Here is a 20,679-nt window from a genome sequence, read left to right as displayed (position 1 = left end):
CCTGTGGGGAGGCGATTCCAGCGGTGCAACAGTGCCAGATGGAGGACAGCATCTCCATGACACCTGGTATCAGGGCCCTCTGCCCTCACTCCCGCAGCTGCAGACCCTCCCCAGGGACATAGCCCGGGCACCCATGCTACTTTCCCCAAGCTGTTGGAGAGGCCCTCGCCTTCCCACAGCCCAGCCGCCCTAGACCATGCCTCCTCCCACCACAGACGGGCTGTACACCCTGAGCACTGAGGATGGCGAGATCTACCAGACCTTCTGTGACATGACCACACGCGGCGGCGGCTGGACCCTGGTGGCCAGCGTGCATGAGAACAATGCCCGTGGGAAGTGCACTGTGGGTGACCGCTGGTCCAGCCAGCAGGGGAGCAGCCCCCTCTACCCGGAGGGGGACGGGAACTGGGCCAACAACAACACCTTCGGCTCCGCCGTGGGCTCCACCAGCGACGACTACAAGGTGGGAGCCCTGCTCCGGGGCATCAGTCACCTGCTCCCCACTCTCCTGCTGCCCCTGCCTCAGGGACACTGGCAATCAGTGTGCCATGCCCTCCTTCCCAGCTGGCCCCTCTCCCTCTCCACGGCACGCTTTAGCATTGCTCGGCCTCTTCAATCTGTGGGTCACAGCTGGGGGCAGAGGTGACACCATGTTGGGCTCTTTTGCCAAAACAGAGATTTTCACAAAATCATTTAAGCAGACACATCCCATTTTGCAAAATGTCCAGTGAACATACCCCAAATTAGCCCAACTTGCTGGTCACTTGCCTAAAGAAACAAGTTTTGCAGCATTTCCAAATGTTGGGCTCTTGCGGGCCTCAGGAGAGGGAGCTCCAGAGCTGAGGGGCGACTGCCAAGAGCGACCTCCTATGTGTTGTGTCCAAGTGAACTTAATGTGTTTGGGACCACGTTAATACCCCCGAGAGAATGGCTTGGCTGCAAAATGCCAGCTCAGCCCTTGCTTTCCAGAACCCTGGCTATTACGATCTCCAAGCTCGGGACCTGTCCGTGTGGCACGTCCCCAACAAGACACCAGTGAAAGATTGGAGGGACATGGCCATCCTGAGGTACCATACTCGGAATGGCTTCCTGTCATCTGAAGGTGGAAACTTGCTCCGGCTCTACGAGGTAACGGCAGCGTTGGGTTGGGGGCTATGGAGGCAGCGTGTGCCAGATGGGCTGGGGGGCTGACAGCATCCCTGGGGGGAGCTGGGGGAGTGATACTTCTTGGGGGCTTAGGGCCTGGGAGCCTTTGGCCTCAACATAGCTTGTTTGAATTTGACTGTGGCACTCGTGGGATGAGCAGGCAGTTGCCTTTTCAATACCACATTACAGAGCAACCCTGGTTCCTTGGCACTGCCATGCCGAGAGGGCCCAGGACTGAGCCACACCAAGAAGACCAGACTCCTCTTGTATTCTGTTTGCACTGGGCGTGAGATTTTAGTGCAAGGCCAAATCTATGGGACATCCCCTAGTCCTGCTCTTGGTTCACATGTCCCCTGCAGGGTGTCTCCCCAGGCCAGGAGGCGGTGATGCCAGACACCTGGTGACTCTCACCTGTTGTTATACTGCCTAAGATCTGTATTGGCATGGCAGCTAGGAGCCCCAGCATGGGTCTGAGCTTCACTGTGCTCACCATGGTGCAGACGCAGGCCAGAAAGGTAGTCCTTACCCAAAGGAGCTTCCACCCAACTGCCCCAGCATGTCACCTTCCAGTGCGTACTGCCCAAAGTAGGTTTACACTGCGCATCAGGAAAAATTTCTTCACTGTCAGAGTAAGGAGGGTAACCTGCCACAAGGGCAGCAGGGGAACCACGGCACCGATGTTCTGCTTCTATGAAATGTTGTCAATATAGTCTCAAGAGATCCCAGGTAGAGGCCACAGCCCCACTACAGAGGAAGGCAACCTCCCCCACCCCCACCAGTCTATACCGGTCTGACCATGGGGTAAAATTCCTTCCTTGACCTCGAATGTGGCATCAGTCTGACCCAGAGCGGAGGCACAAGACCCTCTAGCCAGGAAACTCCAGCTTTGGTCTCAGCAAGAGCATTGGCAGAGCCCAGTTGCAAACCCCAGGGGCAACCAGCAAAGCGCAGAAGCCTGGGAAATCCCCATAGTAGAGCACAGGCATCACTGCACCTAGATCATCTCTGGCCAGTGGCTGTCCAACCTCTTCTTGAACAGAAAATCCACAATTTCCCTTCTCATCTATTCCCCTGCCTCCCTGATCTAACAGGGAAGTTTTTCCTGACATCTAATCTAAACTGGCTTGGCTGCAACTTCAAGCCGTTGGTCCATGCCCTCCTCTCTAAAGCAAGAGCTCCCTTCCAGCCCAAGTTTTCTTTGATTTTACACTACCCAAAAATGTGTGCACATGCAAAGTGATACACATGGCACAGTTGTCCAGCAAATGCATTATATCTATGCCTTCTCCACATCAGACTTAGTGCCTGCTTGCTAGCTACTACAAGGATAGATGCTGTTGCTGGATTCCTATAATGTTTGTGTCTTCCAGAAATACCCAGTGAAATACGGTGCTGGTATCTGCCCTATGAATAATGGCCCAGCCGTGCCTGTTGTCTATGACTTCGGCAGCCCTGGGCAAACCGCTGCCTACTACTCCCCGAATGGCCGAGGTGAGCTTGGGTTAGCAGCAGGAGCATGTGCTGCACAGAGCAGTCCTGCCCCTCCAGCATGAATGACCCTTATTTTGGATTGAAGGAAAACAACAACACAAGAACAAGTGGAAAATCCCCAGGGAACAGCAGGTTGCATGTGTGTGCACCTGCGTGTGTGTGTGTGTGTCCATGCACGTGTATTCTCCACATTAACATTTGTACATGGTAATTGAACTCAATACAGATCCAAGAACTTAAAAAGTGCCACGCAGGAATTACATAGCTGTGACACAGCAGCAGTGAACAGCCCAGCTGTGACTGTGGCATCTCCTGGTCACTTCTGCAGGTTGGAGTTGTGCTTCATGAGCCCCCGGCCTTCTCAGCTCATGGGCTTTCCCAAGGGTAGAGGCTCCGCTCTGCTCCTCTCTCCTGGCTCCATCTCTCCATTGCATACAAGCCTCCTGACTCGCCTTTTCTTTCACCAGCTGAATTCATCGCTGGCTTCATCCAGTTCCGTGTGTTCAATCATGAGAAAGCGGCCATGGCCCTGTGTGCAGGGATGAAAGTCACTGGCTGTAACACTGAGCATGTGAGTACCCCCCGATCAGGCCCAAGGAGTTGCCTCGGGCTGTTCGCTGACACTGGTTGGGTCCTTTTGTGCCTGCTGTGCTAGTGGTAACATTCACCCCAGGCCAAGCCAAGCATGTGGGTGTCACTCCTGCGCCAGAAGGTCCCAATGCGACACGAACAATGACAGGTCACTACAGAGGCAGGACTCTAACTGAAGTTTCAGCAATCCTGGGGCGTCCCAGAGCCCTTCATACAGTGGCTCAGCATCATTGTCCTCAGCTCATTGATGCAAGAGATCAGACAAGGGGACACAGCATGGAGCAGAAAGCAGAGCAGGAGACCACCCCATGTCTAGTTCAGCCTTCTGCAGAGCACAGGCCAGGGCCTCCCCCAGTGCTACCTGCCTCACACCAGGCCTGTGGAGCCTGCCCTCCCAGCAGCTGGAGCCCTGGAGGCTCCAGCATCCAGCATGTTGGGAGCCTGCTTTTCCCTCAGTTGTCCCATTAGTCTAGTGAGGGGAGCCCAGCCCTGGGCGGGGCACGTACAGGGGACCCCGGACCATGTGTGGCGAGAGAGAGGGGTCTTTCTGACAGCACCCCCTGCCCCTCCATCACTTCTTCTCCCCCCTCGGTGGGATTTGAAACGGAACAACTCCGAGGTGTACCCACATTCGCTGGTGGGGGCTGAGCCATGAGCGCTGTGGGGCAGGGGTGTCCTGCTCTGTGTCTGCATAGCACGGGATCCAGCTCTGGGACCGGGGCTGCGGCAGGAGCAGGCGGTCAGAGGCTCTGGCCAGACCTGCAGCACACGCTCCTGTCTGCCCAGCTGTGCCAGGCCAGGGTGAGAGGTGTGACCGATCCCTGACAGAGGCCCTTACTGCAGGTGCAGACATGTAGGGATGACTACACTTCTCCCTACTATTGTCCCAGGTCCTCCTGGCTGGGGCGGGTGGCCTGATGCCTTCCCAGTCACCAGTGTGACCATGCATGGTACGTGCTTCTGGGCATACAGGTGCCAAAAGCCTGCCACAAGATTACGCTGTCCTGCTGCCAGACAGTACAGCCATGATTGCCCCAGGGGCTGGAGCAGGGTCTCTTGCACCTTGGTCTGAGGCAGCTGGCACAGCCCGGAGTCAGGACAGCAGGTAGGATGGGCCCCTGCTCTGCGCCGTTCTGCTCCTGTGTGGCACTGCCTCCGTTCTCTGCTCCTCCCAGCACTGCATAGGCGGTGGAGGTTTCTTCCCAGAAGGCAACCCGAGGCAGTGTGGCGACTTCCCCGCCTTCGACTGGGATGGCTATGGAACCCATCAGAGCTGGAGCACGTCCCGGGAGATGATCGGATCTTCTGTGCTGCTGTTCTACCGCTAAGTCCAGGCAGGCTGGCATTCCCGGTGAAACACCACCGCTGCCAGCCCGAGCTGCTCACCAGAAAGAAAATCTGCCCTTTTCTCAGCTCTTGGGGATGCAAATAAAATGCTGACTGCCACGCTGCAGGTTTGGGGTTTCCATGTGATCACTTCCTTTTAGATCTGGAGAGGTTGGGGGAAAGTTTTCAGAACAATCAGTGTGAGGCGTCACTGTTGGCATCATTCTCAGTGGTCACCGTCACACACAGTATCTTGCATCTGCTGCTCTCAGCGGGTGCACAGAGGGTCCGCACTGCTGTTCATGATGCAAAGAGGACAGAGGGTTGATGCGCCTTGCTCCAGCTCACTCTGGGATCCACTCCCATGGCCACTGGTGCCACACAGCTCCTCATAACCTTAGGCCTAGCGCTCCAGCACGAGGCTCCGCTGCTTCCCACTGCTAGAAGCAAAAAGACCAGACTAGGAACTGTGAAAGCTGGGAGCAAAGGCGGGGCCAAAGTAACACCCTCCTCACATGAACACAACAAGGACTGTGCAGTACAAGATAACCACAGACCCTGCACTCGCCAGCACTAAGCTGTTATCACACGCATTGAACACGTCTGAGTAATATGGCACAACACCCCCTCTCCTCCTGCCTTGGACACCTCTCTTCTTTCAATGCATGTGTTAGGCACGCCTTGCTGCCCCAGCACAGAGCGCGCTACAATCCAGTGCCAGCATGGTACCCGCTGGACATGTGATAGACCAAGGTCAATGCGTGCCCAGTTCTCCCAGGCTCTGGGTCAGCAGGGAAGTGGCTTCTTGCGCCCACATCATCCCAAGCTCAGGGCATTTCCAGACCAAGGCACTCTCGCAGATTAGCCCCAGCAGTCCTTTTCTAAAGCCATCTCTAGGTGACACCATCTAAACTCTGTAGCATGCACCATACAGCGTATACCAAAAATAAAGTTGTTCCAAGCCAAAGCCTGCCACAATTGCTGAGCTGGGCACATAGGCGGATTAATGCCCGGGCATCCTGAGCACTGGCCAAGGCCCCTTCAGGAAATGGGGGCCCCAGAGCAATGCATTTGTGCACATGCAGAGCTGGCAGCCGCAGGCATGCAGGTGACTGAGATCCTGGCACAGAGCAGAGACCAGGGAGCAGCTGCACAGCCCCACAGAGAGCAACTCGGTGCACAGTCTGTGGAGGGGAAAATGGGGCATGGGAGGGGGCCCCACGGTGACAGAGGGGGCTGGGGTTGGGGCTAGGGCTCAGGGCACGGCACTGCCCAGCCCCAGCCAGGTCAGCGAGGTGCTGCACGGCGAGCAGGAGGGCACAGGCCCAGCAGGAGGGGCGCAGCCCCACTGCCAGGAGGTCTGAGTGCTGCTCTGGCCTCTGTTGCTGACCAGCAGTCAGTAATTACTTGGCAGCTGCTCCTTCCCTTTGGGCCTCATTTCTTCCCCGTGAAGCCAGATCAGGACACTTCTGTCGAGTGCCGGAGGAGAAAGAAGTGCCACGCAGCACTTAAAAGCATTTGAAGAAAAAGACTTTTCTGCCCCACTGACTGTCCTGAATGGCTGGAAGCTTTCCTGTATCCCGGGGGCTGAAAACCTATTTCAGTGAATGGGAAATATCAAGTTTGCCACTTTAAACTGCCTCTGTTACAGATGGGAAGGACTGCAGGTTTCTTGGCTCAGATCCATTCAGCTCTGCCACCTGGTCAAATGCAGCAGTCAGACCTAATGACAGGTCTGCCCCTGCTCTTGCATAAGCTGGGAGGTCCCTGACAGGATGGCACATGCTGCATCAGTGAATTCAGCTTCAGGGAAGATCCATCCTGGCTGAGCTGGTTACTGGAAACCACACTGACCCTTTGGCTGGGGGCAGATCCACCGCACGGAGCTTGTGTTTGCTTTTCTCAGCTCCACTCCCTGCACCAGGTTGCCTGTAGCCTATTTAAAGCAGGGCGGCAGGAAGACCACAGGCTCATCCTTCTCCCGGTTAGGAATCTGCTGGCGAGAGACGTGGGACCTACAGAGCCGGTGAGTGCGAAGCATCCCCCTGGGCCTGTCCATCGGGGCCCCCGGGAACATGAGGCGTGGATCCCTCTGTGGAGCCTCTCATGAAGGCATTAAATGGCCTTAGCTCCATCGTTCTCCACCTTTTTAGACACCCTCAGCTCTCAGTTTTCCCTCTGCTGTTGACTACAGAGAAATAAGGGAGTGAAAGAGCTCAGAAAGACCACATCAGGGCAGTATGCTTCTAACACTGTGCAGTCTGATCTGAAATCTCTGGGTTTATCTTGTGAATCGTGTCTGCACACCTAACAGTGCTCACATTGTGTGGCCTCTTACAGTACCCTTGAAAGGACCTCAAGGCACCAAGGTGCTGGGTGTGGCAGAAATGCCACCGTCGGTGCCCCTCTCCAGAGATCTGTCTCTGCCAGCATGAGAGGCTGGTGTTGAATCCCTCAGGGCGGGAGATCTCCCTCCCTGCCGACATGACAAAAGCCTGGTGCCTGGGAAGAGGATGCTCTGGTCACCTGGGGGTGGGGGAAGGGCCCAGGTAGCCAGTGATGCTTTTTTAGATTGGTTGGCTCGTGGCCAGCACTGGCAGCTTCGATTGGACCGGGCTGCTGAGGTCAGGAAGGTTATTTAAAGCCCTGGGCCAGGAAGAAGGCAGCCATTAGCCATGCGGTCATCCAGGTGAATCTGAACCTGGCTCTCTCCTCATCACCGCATGCTCCAAGAGTGCCCTGCCTCCAGAGGGAACTCCAACCACCTCTGGATGATGCGTGTGAGTAACCTACTCGAGATCAAGCTAGATATTTAGCTTACAGTAACTCTGATGCGTGTTTAAATGGCTACCTCAGCCACCCTGGTTTGCTCTATAGGATTCCTCTGATATTTCCATGATACTGCTCTACCTTTTACCCTCTTTCCGCCCTACCCCCTGTAATCAATAAAGTTCTCCTTGTGACCGGTGTGGGAGACTCATTGAGGGGTGGGTCTAAATTATGCCGAGGAGGCCCCTTAGGTCTGTGGACTAAGGGAGGCTTCCCTAATCAGTCCCTGACTTGGGAAGTGCCCCAAGTGCCTGTATTGGGTCTAGGACCCATTGGACGATCAGGCCTGCATTCTCCAAGGTGCGCAGAGCCAGAAGTGAGTCCAGAGCCTTGGATGGTGGCAGCGGGAACCCCAGGCTAGCGGGTGTGCTCCAGGGAAGGGGTCAGCCAGACGGGAGGCACCCCAGGGAGGCACTCGGAGCCTGGAAGGTGGGCGGGCGCAGGGAGGTGGGCGGCTCAACACAGGAGCGCCCCCTACTGGCCCGCCACACTGTGCAGTAAACTCATGCAGGAGCAGGTCTGAGCTGTGCATTATCCCATGACTCACTGAAGATACTAAATCATCCTTGGAGTGGGGCTGGAAGCCAGGATCCAGTCCTGCCCAGAAGGTCATAAACTCCATCCTGCAAAGCAGAGCAGTTTCATCAGGGGGGCAGCCCCTGCCCAGCCAGTCTAGCCTGGCCCTGGGGTGCTGCACTTGTATGGAGGTAGGAGGTTTCTGTGTGGTCTCCCTCTGGCGGGCAGAGGGGATTGAGCCTGGCACTCCAGCATTATCTCTCAACTGCCAGTTGTGCCTCTTGGGGTGCTGTGTATGGGGCCAGAACCGGCTCCTACAGGCAGGTGCTGGATGTGTCCAAAAGGGATGGAGGTTGGAGAGCAGCTTAGATCCGTGGTTTCCAACCTTTCTTCACTTGCGGACCCCTTTGGAAATTTTGAATGGAGGTGCGACCCCTCTGAATAGTAAGCATGGGTATTCACACACTTTGATTGATCATGGTCTTGTTTCACAGACCCCTTAAACATAGTTTCTTAGTTTCATAGTAGCTAGGGTCAGGAGGGACCTGAACAGATCATCTAGCCTGACCCCCTGCCACAGGCAGGAATGAATGCTGGGTTCACAAGACCCCAGACAGGTGATCATCCGACCTCCTCTTGAATTTGCCCAAGGTAGGGGTGAGGACCCCTTCCCTGGGAAGTCGGTTCCAGATTGTGGCCACCCTAACTGTAAAATATTGCCTTCTGATCTCTAACCTAAACCTATTCTCCATCAGCTTATGACGATTGTTCCTTGTCACCCCAGGTGGTGCTGGGGAGAAAAGAGCTCTGCCTATTTGCTGTTGATCTCCCCTGATGAGCTTGTAGGCAGCCACCAGGTCCCACCTCAGCCTCCTCTTGCTGAGGCTGAACAGGTTCAGGTCCTTCAGTCTCTCCTCGTAGGGCCTGTCCTGCTGCCCTCTCTCCAAGCGGGCGGCCCTCCTCTGAACCCTCTCCAGGCTGGCCACATCCCTTTTGAAGTGCGGTGCCCAGTACTGGACGCAGTACTCCAACTGCGGCCTGACCAAAGTCGCATAGAGGGAGAGGATCACCTCTCTGGACCAGCTTGAGATGCACCTTTGGATGCATGACAAGGTATGGCTGGCCTTGCTGGCTGCGGTCTGGCATTGGCGGCTCATGTTCATCTTGGAGTCAATAACGACTCCAAGATCCCTTTCCGCCTCTGTGCTTGCAAGAGGGGAACTCCCCAGCCTGTGTGTATGCTGTGGATTCCTTCTCCCAAGGTGCAGCACCCTGCATTCGTCTACGTTGAACCCCATCCTATTCTCATCTGCCCACTTTTGTAGTCTGTCTAAATCTAGTTGCAGCCCCTCTCTCCCTTCAAGCATGTCCAACTCGCCCCACATTTTAGTGTCATCAGCAAACTTGGACAGCGTGCTTTCCACCCCCTCGTCCAAGTCGCTGATAAAGATGTTAAACAGTGTGGGCCCCAGGACCAAGCCCTGGGGTACCCCACTGCTCACATCTCTCCAGGTTGAGTATGACCTGTCCACCCCTACTCTCTGGGTTCACCCCATCAGCCAATTTTTTACCCATCCAACTGTGCAGGCATCAATGCCACAGTTGCTTAATTTGTTGATGAAGATGGGGTGAGAGACAGTGTCAAAGGCCTTCTTAAAGTCTAGAAAGACTATGTCCACAGCGACACCATCATCCAAGGATTTAGTTACTTGGTCATAAAAGGCAATCAGGTTGGTCAGGCAGGACCTGCCTTTGGTGAACCCATGCCGATTGCCCCTGAGCATGATCTCCCCTGCTGGCCCCCACAGATGTGCTGCTTGATGATCCTCTCCAAGAGCTTCCCGAGCACCGAGGTGAGGCTTACAGGCGTATAATTGCTTGGGTCCTTCTTCCTCCCTTTCTTGAAAATTGGGACCACATTAGCCAGTTTCCAATCCCCCGGCACCTGGCCAGATGACCACAAATGGCTCATACAGCCGAGCTAAAGGCTGCGCGATGACCCCTGCCAGCTCCCTCAACACCCTTGGGTGGAGGGCATCTGGACCTGCAGATTTAAAAATGTCCAGCCCTTCCAGAAGATCCCTACCTACATCTGTGCTGACTGAAGGCCTGACAGCGAACCCCTGGAGCCCCTCAGACTGCATGTTGAAAACCACCAGCTTAGCTTGTAATAAACCTAGGCACCAAACCTCTGCGCTCTGACAGGACTGACACACTTCTGGGCACATGCAGAACTAAAACGTCCAGTGTACAGGGAGCTGCACTGATCATACCCGTGTGTCTCAGCCCCTGTGGGGTAGCCTGAAACCTGCTCTTCGACCCTGGCCACTCCGTTCTGCCTGCACTCCCACATGGAGCTGGCCCAAACACCAGCAGGCATTTAATCCCATTTGAAGCAGGAGCTGGGATATGAGATCAGACAGGGGATGGGATGTGCCAAAGGGTCCGTGAAATGGCAGAGTTCAGGGCTCTGTCCATGCACCTGTTATGTGACAGCAGGACAATCGCAAGCCCCGTTTCCCATGGAGAACCCAATCCCATCCTGCCCACATGTGAAATCCTGCAACGCAGCACTTTGAGGAGACAGGCCCAAGCAGAAGCTCCCTGGCTTCTCTGTACTGACCATAATCCTGGCGACAAAAGAGGTTTCAGAAGAGCTGCACTTCCAGAGCACGGGCAGTTCTGCAGAGGCAGGGATGCAGCAGCCCCACTGCGATGGAGAGCCCCAGCCCACGCACGCCCCTTCTCTCCCCCTCACCTGCCCGTCCACTACCGGCCGGCTTCCTGACCCCCTGCTCTCCTCTCTTCCCAGCTGTCAAGTCCATCATGACGCAACTCCCCCTCCTGCTGCTGCTCCTCTCCATGGCCTCAACCGCCCACCTGTGCAGTAAGCGTGCGGTGTTTCTTCTTCCCGGAAATGTGCTGAGCTCGGCCTCAGGGATCCCCAGCAGGGAGGCTGGGATGGGGGTTGCATGAACAAAGGGGACGAGAGACAACTGCCCTGGCAAGGCACAGGTATTGGTGACTCCAGGCTGGGCTCTTACACCTACGGCCGGCCCTGCCATCCTGCCCACGGCTCAGGACGCAGTTGCGGGGACGTTCCCCTGCCCATGTCCCAGGCCAGGACTAGCAGGGACAGCTGCCGCCGGAGGGCTCCATCACTGCTGTAATGGCTCAAAGGAGCCCAGGGCAGATGTGGGCCCCAGGTGCTGGGTAAAATGATCCCTGCCCCAAAGAGCTTCCAGGGTTAGTGCCTGGCCAATTTGAGGATCTGCCCTGAGACTCCTAAAAAGGCCTGAAGGCATCTCCAGGCAGCCCCCAAAATCAGCCTGAACCAGGACTCCCAATCCTGCTCCAACCTTGACAAGAAGTCATTTGATTTCCAAATCTCTAAGCAGCCAGTAGCTCCCTCTCGCCTCAGCCCAGGTTTCCTGGTTAGCTCCGGTCTTTTAAACACATCGCACCCACCTGAAATCAGCCCCAAACTGTCCGCGTGCTTCTGTGAGTGTGCATCAGGGAGCTGTGTGCGCACCTGTGTGTGCATCTGTGGGTGTGCCGGGGTGTCGGTGGGGTTGCGGGCTGCTGGCCTACTTAGCAATACTGGGGGAAAGGAGGCTGCGCCTGGGATGGGGCTTGGGTCCTTTTCCCAAGGCTTCACTCTTACTTCTTCCCACTCACACCAATAAGCTCCTCAGTCGTTCCTCCCCCAGAGTGCTCTGCAGGGCTCCTGTGGTGCCACACCGCCCACTTGCTGGCGGGCAGCGGCTCTGTGTCCTGGCCCTCCTGCTCCCTGTTGCTGTCCCGCTTGGACTCAGGGGCTCCTACTGGAGCCGCCCCACTGCCTGCAGGTCTTGCTCCTTAAAGGGCTAATCGCTGGCCTTGGAGAGCTTCCCAGTCTGATCTGGGAGACACCACTGACAGCGAGGCAGCACCTGGCTGGGAATGGCTCTGCGTGCACATTGGCAGTGGATACAGATAACCAGGCACATCGCTGCTGCACCCTCACAGTGCCTTCTCCTGACCCGGACAGCCTTCCCCTGGCCACAGGTCTTCCCCAGGCAGGAGTGAGGGGTCTGCGTCCTTCCACTCCCATCCCTGTCACAAAGAGCCCTCCTAACCCTCGTGGTCCCCTATGCAGATGGCAACCAGGGCACCGTGGGGCTGAAGCTTGCCATCCTCAACCTGCTGAACAAGTGGAAGGACACATCCTCCTGCCCAAACAACCAGAGTGACCCACATGGCTGGAGCCTGGCCCGCAACTGCGGGGAAATCAAAGCCAGCCAGCCTGATGTTGAAGGTGAGTGGACAGGAGGCATCCTCAACCGTGCCGGCACCTCCTCGGTTCTGCGCTGTGCCTGGCCTGGGCACAGGGAAAGATAGACAGGCCTTATGATGAGATGCTGAGAGCTATGGGACTCGTCCGCCTGGAAAAGCACAGGCTCAGGGGTGATCTGATGGCCGCCTCTAAGTTTATCAGGGATGCTCGCCAAGATCTGGGGGAACGTCTGTTCACCAGAGCGCCCCAAGGGATGACAAGGTCAAACGGTCACAAACTCCTTCAGGACCATTTCAGGCTGGACATAAGGAAGAACGTCTTTACTGTCCGAGCCCCCAAGGCCTGGAATAGACTTTGACTTCCTAGCACAGGGCTCCAGCCACCAGCCAGCAGGCAAGGCATCATGAGGGTGCTGGATAAAAAAGGGTCTGCCACATCACCGTGGCTCAAACCTAGAGCTTAGGGCTGACTCCCCTATAGATCAGGGGCCCGCCTCAGTGAGCCACATGCCCTGCTTCAAATTTCTTTCCCCTGGCCCCACCTATCCCCCTCTCATGGCAACCCAGAAAGCAGATTCCAAAGGAGCACCACTGAGGCTCTGAGCTGATGCCCACTCGGTGCCATGCTGGCCAGAGCCCCCTGCCAGGAACGGGGAGAGATCCAGGCTCCAATCCCCTCTCGGCAAGGGTCCAGGGACCCAGGCTCTGGCTTTCTGGGTGAGGGCCCCAACCACACAGCTGAAATGCAGGAGGAGCCTCCTCCGCCTAACACCTGTCAGCCGTGGGGGTATATGTAGGGCGGGTGCCTGTACACTGCCCCACATACCAGGCCTCCTGCCCCTGCACACCTACATATCCATGTAGCTGGGGTACCAGAATCACTCCCTGTGTGGACATGGCCTTTCTGGCCCTGACATGGCTGAAACATGCCATCGATGCCCCCAGAGGGATATAAAAATCACCCATGGGGATGCCAGCCCAAGTCCTGTGGGGAGGCGATTCCAGCAGTGCAACAGTGCCAGATGGAGGACAGCATCTCCATGCCACCTGGTATCAGGGCCCTCTGCCCTCACTCCCGCAGCTGCAGACCCTCCCCAGGGACATAGCCCGGGCACCCATGCTACTTTCCCCAAGCTGTTGGAGAGGCCCTCGCCTTCCCCAAGGCCCAGCCGCCCTAGACCATGCCTTCTCCCACCACAGACGGGCTGTACACCCTGAGCACTGAGGATGGCGAGATCTACCAGACCTTCTGTGACATGACCACATGCGGCGGCGGCTGGACCCTGGTGGCCAGCGTGCATGAGAACAACGCCCGTGGGAAGTGCACTGTGGGTGACCGCTGGTCCAGCCAGCAGGGGAGCAGCCCCCTCTACCCGGAGGGGGACGGGAACTGGGCCAACAACAACACCTTCGGCTCCGCCGTGGGCTCCACCAGCGACGACTACAAGGTGGGAGCCCTGCTCCGGGGCATCAGTCACCTGCTCCCCACTCTCCTGCTGCCCCTGCCTCAGGGACACTGGCAATCAGTGTGCCATGCCCTCCTTCCCAGCTGGCCCCTCTCCCTCTCCACGGCACGCTTCAGCATTGCTCGGCCTCTTCAATCTGTGGGTCACAGCTGGGGGCAGAGGTGACACCATGTTGGGCTCTTTTGCCAAAACAGAGATTTTCACAAAATCATTTAAGCAGACACATCCCATTTTGCAAAATGTCCAGTGAACTTACCCCAAATTAGCCCAACTTGCTGGTCACTTGCCTAAAGAAACAAGTTTTGCAGCAGTTCCAGATGTTGGGCTCTTGTGGGCCTCAGGAGAGGGAGCTCCAGAGCTGAGGGGCGACTGCCAAGAGCGACCTCCTATGTGTTGTGTCCAAGTGAACTTAATGTGTTTGGGACCACGTTAATACCCCCGAGAGAATGGCTTGGCTGAGAAATGCCAGCTCAGCCCTTGCTTTCCAGAACCCTGGCTATTACGATCTCCAAGCTCGGGACCTGTCCGTGTGGCACGTCCCCAACAAGACACCAATGAAAGATTGGAGGGACATGGCCATCCTGAGGTACCATACTCGGAATGGCTTCCTGTCATCTGAAGGTGGAAACTTGCTCCGGCTCTACGAGGTAACGGCAGCGTTGGGTTGGGGGCTATGGAGGCAGCGTGTGCCAGATGGGCTGGGGGGCTGACAGCATCCCTGTGGGGAGCTGAGGGAGTGATACTTCTTGGGGGCTTAGGGCCTGGGAGCCTTTGGCCTCAACACAGCTTGTTTGAATTTGACTGTGGCACTCGTGGGATGAGCAGGCAGTTGCCTTTTCAATATCACATCACAGAGCAACCCTGTTTCCTTGGCACTGCCATGCCGAGAGGGCTCAGGACTGAGCCACACCAAGAAGACCAGACTCCTCTTGTATTCTGTTTGCACTGGGCGTGAGATTTTAGTGCAAGGCCAAATCTATGGGACATCCCCTAGTCCTGCTCTTGGTTCACATGTCCCCTGCAGGGTGTCTCCCCAGGCCAGGAGGTGGTGATGCCAGACACCTGGTGACTCTCACCTGTTGTTATACTGCCTAAGATTTGCATTGGCATGGCAGCTAGGAGCCCCAGCATGGGTCTGAGATGAGTACTAGACTCCAGGGAAGGGGTGGACCATCCATCATTGGAGGTGTCTAAGAAGTGGTTGGAGACCGCTGGTCAGGGATGATCTAGGTGTAGCAATGCCTCTGTTCTACTATTGGGATTTCCCTGGCTTCTGGGCTTTTCTGGTTGCCACATGGAGCTGGGAGAGAATTTCCTTCCTTTCCCCACCCCTGAACCCTACTGCTATGTGTCAAGGTGTTTTTAAGCCTGCCTCACAGGCACAGGGTGTTGCCAGTGCTCCTGCTGAGACTTGAAGTGGGAAGTTCCTGGCTAGAGGGTCTTGTCCCTCCATTCAGACCAGTCTAGTCCAACCTCTGCCTGAGGTAGGATCATCCCCATCCAAACACCTTGTACAAATCCATTGCCTAGACCCTTTGAAACCCACCATCAACCTTGACACAACATAAGCTTAACACACTAACCTGCCACAAGGGCAGCAGGGGAACCACGGCACCGATGTTCTGCTTCTATGAAATGTTGTCAATATAGTCTCAAGAGATCCCAGGTAGAGGCCACAGCCCCACTACAGAGGAAGGCAACCTCCCCCACCCCCACCAGCCTATACCGGTCTGACCATGGGGTAAAATTCCTTCCTGACCCCAAATGTGGCTTCGGTCTGACCCGGAGCAGAGGCACAAGACCCTCTAGCCAGGAAACTCCAGCTTTGGTCTCAGCAAGAGCATTGGCAGAGCACAGATGCAAACCCCAGGGGCAACCAGCAAAGTGCAGAAGCCTGGGAAATCCCCATAGTAGAGCACAGGCATCACTGCACCTAGATCATCTCTGGCCAGTGGCTGTCCAACCTCTTCTTGAACAGAAAATCCACAATTTCCCTTCTCATCTATTCCCCTGCCTCCCTGATCTAACAGGGAAGTTTTTCCTGACATCTAATCTAAACTGGCTTGGCTGCAACTTCAAGCCATTGGTCCATGCCCTCCTCTCTAAAGCAAGAGCTCCCTTCCAGCCCAAGTTTTCTATGATTTTACACTACGCAAAAATGTGTGCACATGCGAAGTGATACACATGGCACAGTTGTCCAGCAAATGCATTATAACCATGCCTTCTCCACATCAGACTTGGTGCCTGCTTACTGGCTACTACAAGGACAGATGCTGTTGCTGGATTCCTATAATGTTTGTGTCTTCCAGAAATACCCAGTGAAATACGGTGCTGGTATCTGCCCTATGAATAATGGCCCAGCCGTGCCTGTTGTCTATGACTTCGGCAGCCCTGGGCAAACCGCTGCCTACTACTCCCCGAATGGCCGAGGTGAGCTTGGGTTAGCAGCAGGAGCATGTGCTGCACAGAGCAGTCCTGCCCCTCCAGCATGAATGACCCTTATTTTGGATTGAAGGAAAACAACAACACAAGAACAAGTGGAAAATCCCCAGGGAACAGCAGGTTGCATGTGTGTGCACCTGTGTGCGTGCGCACATGCATGTGTGTGTGTGTGTGCGCGCACGCGCGTGTGTGTGTGTTCCACTTTAACATTACTACATAGCAGTCGAACCTGATACAGATCCCAGAACTTAAAAGGTGCCTCACAGCAAATATGTAGCAGTGAACAGCCAAACTGTAACAATGGCATCTCCTGATCATTCTGCAGGTTGGAGTTGTGCTTCATGAGCCCCCGGCCTTCTCAGCTCATGGGCTTTCCCTAGGGTAGAGGCTGAGCTCTGCCCCTTTCTCCTGGCTCCATCTCTCCATTGCATACAAGCCTCCTGACTCGCCTTTTCTTTCACCAGCTGAATTCATCGCTGGCTTCGTCCAGTTCCGTGTGTTCAATAATGAGAAGGCGGCCATGGCCCTGTGTTCAGGGACGAAAGTCACTGGCTGTAACACCGAGCACGTGAGTACCCCCCGATCAGGCCCAAGGACCTGCTTTGGGCTGTTCACTGACACTGGTTGGGTCCTTTTGTGCCTGCTGTGCTAGTGGTAACATTCACCCCAGGCCAAGCCAAGCATGTGGGTGTTGCCCCTGCCCCAGAAGGTCCCAATGCAACATGAACAATAGGGCTGTGCAGAATGGCACCGTTCTGTTTCGACTTGAGTTTCGACAGAACAGCGTTTCGTTTTGAATTTCATTTCGATTCGAGACCGCTGTTCCGTTTCGCTTCGTGACAGTTTCAACGTTTTGCCCATTCGCTATAACGGGGAAGCTCAAAACAGCCTCTCTCATCTAGCAGGCATATGGGGGCGTGCAACCGCGGAAGGGCTGTGGGGGTTGTGCAAGGTCTCCCAGGGCTGCGGGCCCATGATCTGCCTGCCAGATGAGAGAGGGAAGGTGGGTGCTGCCTCCTGGGACCGGGGAGATGGGGAAGGGAACTGAGCATGATCGCTCAATTCCCCTCCCCAGCGCTACCAGCGGGCTGGGAAAAGGAACGCAGGCCAGCTGAGCTGAGCCCCCAGCCCCATCGCAGGGCTGGGGAGGGGAACTGAGTGTTCATGCTCAGTTCCCTTCCCCAGCCCAAACACAGCGCTGGGGAGGGAACCAAGGGCTCAGTTCCCTTCCCCTGTGCTGTGATCGGCTTCCCGCAGCCCGGCGGCAGGAGGCAGGGAGAGCCAGGGCTGCGCTCCAGGCTGAGCCACATGGGGCTGTGGAGCCACTGGGAGCGCAGCCCTGGTTCTCCTCTGGCTGCTGGCTGCTTCGAAACTCGAAATGTCTTGAAACTTTCGAAACTTTTCGACTAGCCTCGTTCTGTTTCGAGGCTGTTTCGAAGCCCTTTCTTTCTATTTGATTTCGCTGTTTCGAGCTCAAAATGAGTCAAATCGAAACAGCCAGCGAAATTTCGCACAGCCCTAATGAACAATGTCAGTTCACTGCAGGCACAGGGCCTAGCTGAAATTTCAGAGAGCATGGGGAGTCCCGGAGCCCTTCATACAGGGCTCAGCATCATTGTCCTCAGTTCATTGATGGGGAAACAGGCAGGGGGGAACGAGATAACCCAACAGTGGTCGCCCAGCCCAGAGCTGCACTCCCTAAGCCAGGGGTGGCTGAGCCGCAGCACACATGACTCAACTGGCATGCAGAGCTGCTGCATGTGTCACACAGCAGATTGGGGAAGGGGCAGTTCATACAGCTGCAGATAAGGCAGAAAGCAGAACGCAGAGCAGGAGATGAGGCAGGGAGCAGCAGAGCAAGGAGCAGAAAGCAGAGCAGGAGATCAGACAAGGGGACACAGCATGGAGCAGAAAGCAGAGCAGGAGACCACCCCATGTCTAGTTCAGCCTTCTGCAGAGCACAGGCCAGGGCCTCCCCCAGTGCTACCTGCCTCACACCAGGCCTGTGGAGCCTGCCCTCCCAGCAGCTGGAGCCCTGGAGGGGCCCGGTGGGCATTGGCAACATGCCCAGCACGTTGGGAGCCTGCTTTTCCCTCAGTTGTCCCATTAGTCTAGTGAGGGGAGCCCAGCCCTGGGCGGGGCACGTACAGGGGACCCCGGACCATGTGTGGCGAGAGAGAGGGGTCTTTCTGACAGCACCCCCTGCCCCTCCATCACTTCTTCTCCCCCCTCGGTGGGATTTGAAACGGAACAACTCCAAGGTGTCCTCACATTCACCTGTGGGGGCTGAGCCATGAGCGCTGTGGGGCAGGGGTGTCCTGCTCTGTGTCTGCATAGCACGGGATCCAGCTCTGGGACCGGGGCTGCAGCAGGAGCAGGCGGTCAGAGGCTCTGGCCAGACCTGCAGCACACGCTCCTGTCTGCCCAGCTGTGCCAGGCCAGGGTGAGAGGTGTGACCGATCCCTGACAGAGGCCCTTACTGCAAGTACAGACACGTAGGGATGACTGCACTTCTCCCTACTATTGTCCCAGGTCCTCCTGGCTGGGGCGGGTGGCCTGATGCCTTCCCAGTCACCAGTGTGACCATGCATGGTACGTGCTTCTGGGCATACAGGTGCCAAAAGCCGGCCACAAGTTTATGCTGTCCTGCTGCCAGACAGTACAGCCATGATTGCCCCAGGGGCTGGAGCAGGGTCTCTTGCACCTTGGTCTGAGGCAGCTGGCACAGCCCGGAGTCAGGACAGCAGGTAGGATGGGCCCCTGCTCTGCGCCGTTCTGCTCCTGTGTGGCACTGCCTCCGTTCTCTGCTCCTCCCAGCACTGCATAGGCGGTGGAGGTTTCTTCCCAGAAGGCAACCCGAGGCAGTGTGGCGACTTCCCCGCCTTCGACTGGGATGGCTATGGAACCCATCAGAGCTGGAGCACGTCCCGGGAGATGATCGAGTCTTCTGTGCTGCTGTTCTACCGCTAAGTCCAGGCAGGCTGGCATTCCCGGTGAAACACCACCGCTGCCAGCCCGAGCTGCTCACCAGAATGAAAATCTGCCCTTTTCTCAGCTCTTGGGGATGCAAATCAAGAGCAAATAAAGAGCTGACTGCCACTCTGCAATCAAAACAGGTTTGGGATTTCCATGTGATCACTTCCTTTTAGATCTGGAGAGGGTGGGTAGAGGTTTTTGGCACAGTGAGCGTGAGGCGTCACTGTTGGCATCATTCTCAGTGGTCACCGTCACACACAGTATCTTGCATCTGCTGCTCTCAGCGGGTGCACAGAGGGTCCGCACTGCTGTTCATGATGCAAAGAGGACAGAGGGTTGATGCGCCTTGCTCCAGCTCACTCTGGGATCCACTCCCATGGCCACTGGTGCCACCCAGCTCCTCATAACCTTAGGCCTAGCGCTCCAGCACGAGGCTCCGCTGCTTCCCACTGCTAGAAGCTAAAAGATCAGACTAGGAACTGTGAAAGCTGGGAGCAAAGGCGGGGCCAAAGCAACACCCTCCTCACATGGACACAACAAGGACTGTGCAGTACAAGATAACCACAGACCCTGTGCTCACCAGCACTAAGCTGTTATCACACGCATTGAACATGTCTGAGTAATATGGCACAACACCCCGTCGCCTCTTGCCTGGGACACGTCTCCAGACCAAGACACTCTCGCAGCCTGACCCCAGCTGCCATTTTCTAAAGCCATCTCTAGGTGACACCATCTAAATCCTGTAGCATGCACCATACATCATTTACCAAAAACAAAGTTGTTCCAAGCCAAAGCCATTCACAAGTGCTGAGCTGGGCACATAGGAGCATTAATGCCCGGGCATCCTGGGCACTGGCCAAGGCCCCTTCAGGAAATGGGGACCCCAGAGCAATGCATATGTGCATATGCAGAGGTGGCAGCCGCAGGCATGCAGGTGACTGAGATCCTGGCACAGAGCAGAGACCAGGGAGCAGCTGCACAGCCCCACAGTCTGTGGAGGGGGAAATGGGGCATGGGAGGGGGCAAATCGAAGCCCCCACGGTGAGGGAGGGGGCTGGGGTTGGGGCTGTGGCAGGCCAGTAGGGGTGCTCCTGCACTGAGCCACCCACCTCACTGTGCCCAACCCCCTTCCAGGCTTCGAGTGCCTCCCTGGGGGTGCGTCACGTCTGGCCAACCCCCGTCCTGGAGCACACCCACTAGCCTGGGGGTAATGCCCCCATGACCCAGGGTCTGGAGTGATCCTGGCTCTGTGCCCCCTGGGAAACACAGGCCTAGTAGCCCTTGAGAGTACTTGACCCATTTCAAGAACCTGCGGTGCTTCCCCCCATCAGAAGCACAAGTAGTGGTCTCCCTTGGTCAATCGAACCAAGGGGACCCCAAGGTACAATCTAGACCCACTCCCAATAAGTCTCCCATGCTAGGTACAAAGGAGAACTTTATTCGTTACAAGGAGAAGGGTTGGAATAGGGTACAGCGTAGAGCAATATCAGAGAAATCCCATAGAGCAAACAGGGTGGCTGGGTAGCCTTCAATCACGCATCTGAGTTACTGCAAGCTACATGTCTAGTTAGATCTCAGGTCGCTTACCCACAAGTATCATCCAGAGGCAGGTGGAGATTCC

At 56.2% G+C, this 20,679-nt stretch overlaps 2 protein-coding genes across 2 annotated transcripts; both read left to right on the top strand.

Moving 5' to 3' along the window:
- Positions 1-196: 196 nt before the first annotated feature.
- On the top strand, positions 197-4,556 carry LOC132245897 (intelectin-like protein). The gene is made up of 5 exons (XM_059719114.1): positions 197-463; positions 970-1,128; positions 2,517-2,637; positions 3,105-3,208; positions 4,404-4,556. Exons 1-5 carry the CDS (start codon positions 197-199, stop codon positions 4,554-4,556), a joined length of 804 nt encoding a protein of 267 aa, XP_059575097.1.
- A 1,755-nt stretch (positions 4,557-6,311) lies between these two features.
- On the top strand, positions 6,312-19,198 carry LOC102575404 (intelectin-like protein). Its single transcript, XM_059718160.1, has 8 exons — positions 6,312-6,580; positions 10,712-10,786; positions 12,038-12,196; positions 13,375-13,622; positions 14,129-14,287; positions 15,950-16,070; positions 16,547-16,650; positions 18,900-19,198. Exons 2-8 carry the CDS (start codon positions 10,726-10,728, stop codon positions 19,050-19,052), a joined length of 1,005 nt encoding a protein of 334 aa, XP_059574143.1. The 5' UTR covers positions 6,312-6,580; positions 10,712-10,725; the 3' UTR covers positions 19,053-19,198.
- Positions 19,199-20,679: the final 1,481 nt, after the last annotated feature.

Source organism: Alligator mississippiensis, chromosome 15, assembly GCF_030867095.1.
Source record: "Alligator mississippiensis isolate rAllMis1 chromosome 15, rAllMis1, whole genome shotgun sequence".
NCBI classification, from domain to species: domain Eukaryota; kingdom Metazoa; phylum Chordata; order Crocodylia; family Alligatoridae; genus Alligator; species Alligator mississippiensis.
The sequence above is the reverse complement of the archived record's forward strand: the minus strand, read 5'-3'. Positions and strand labels throughout refer to the sequence as shown.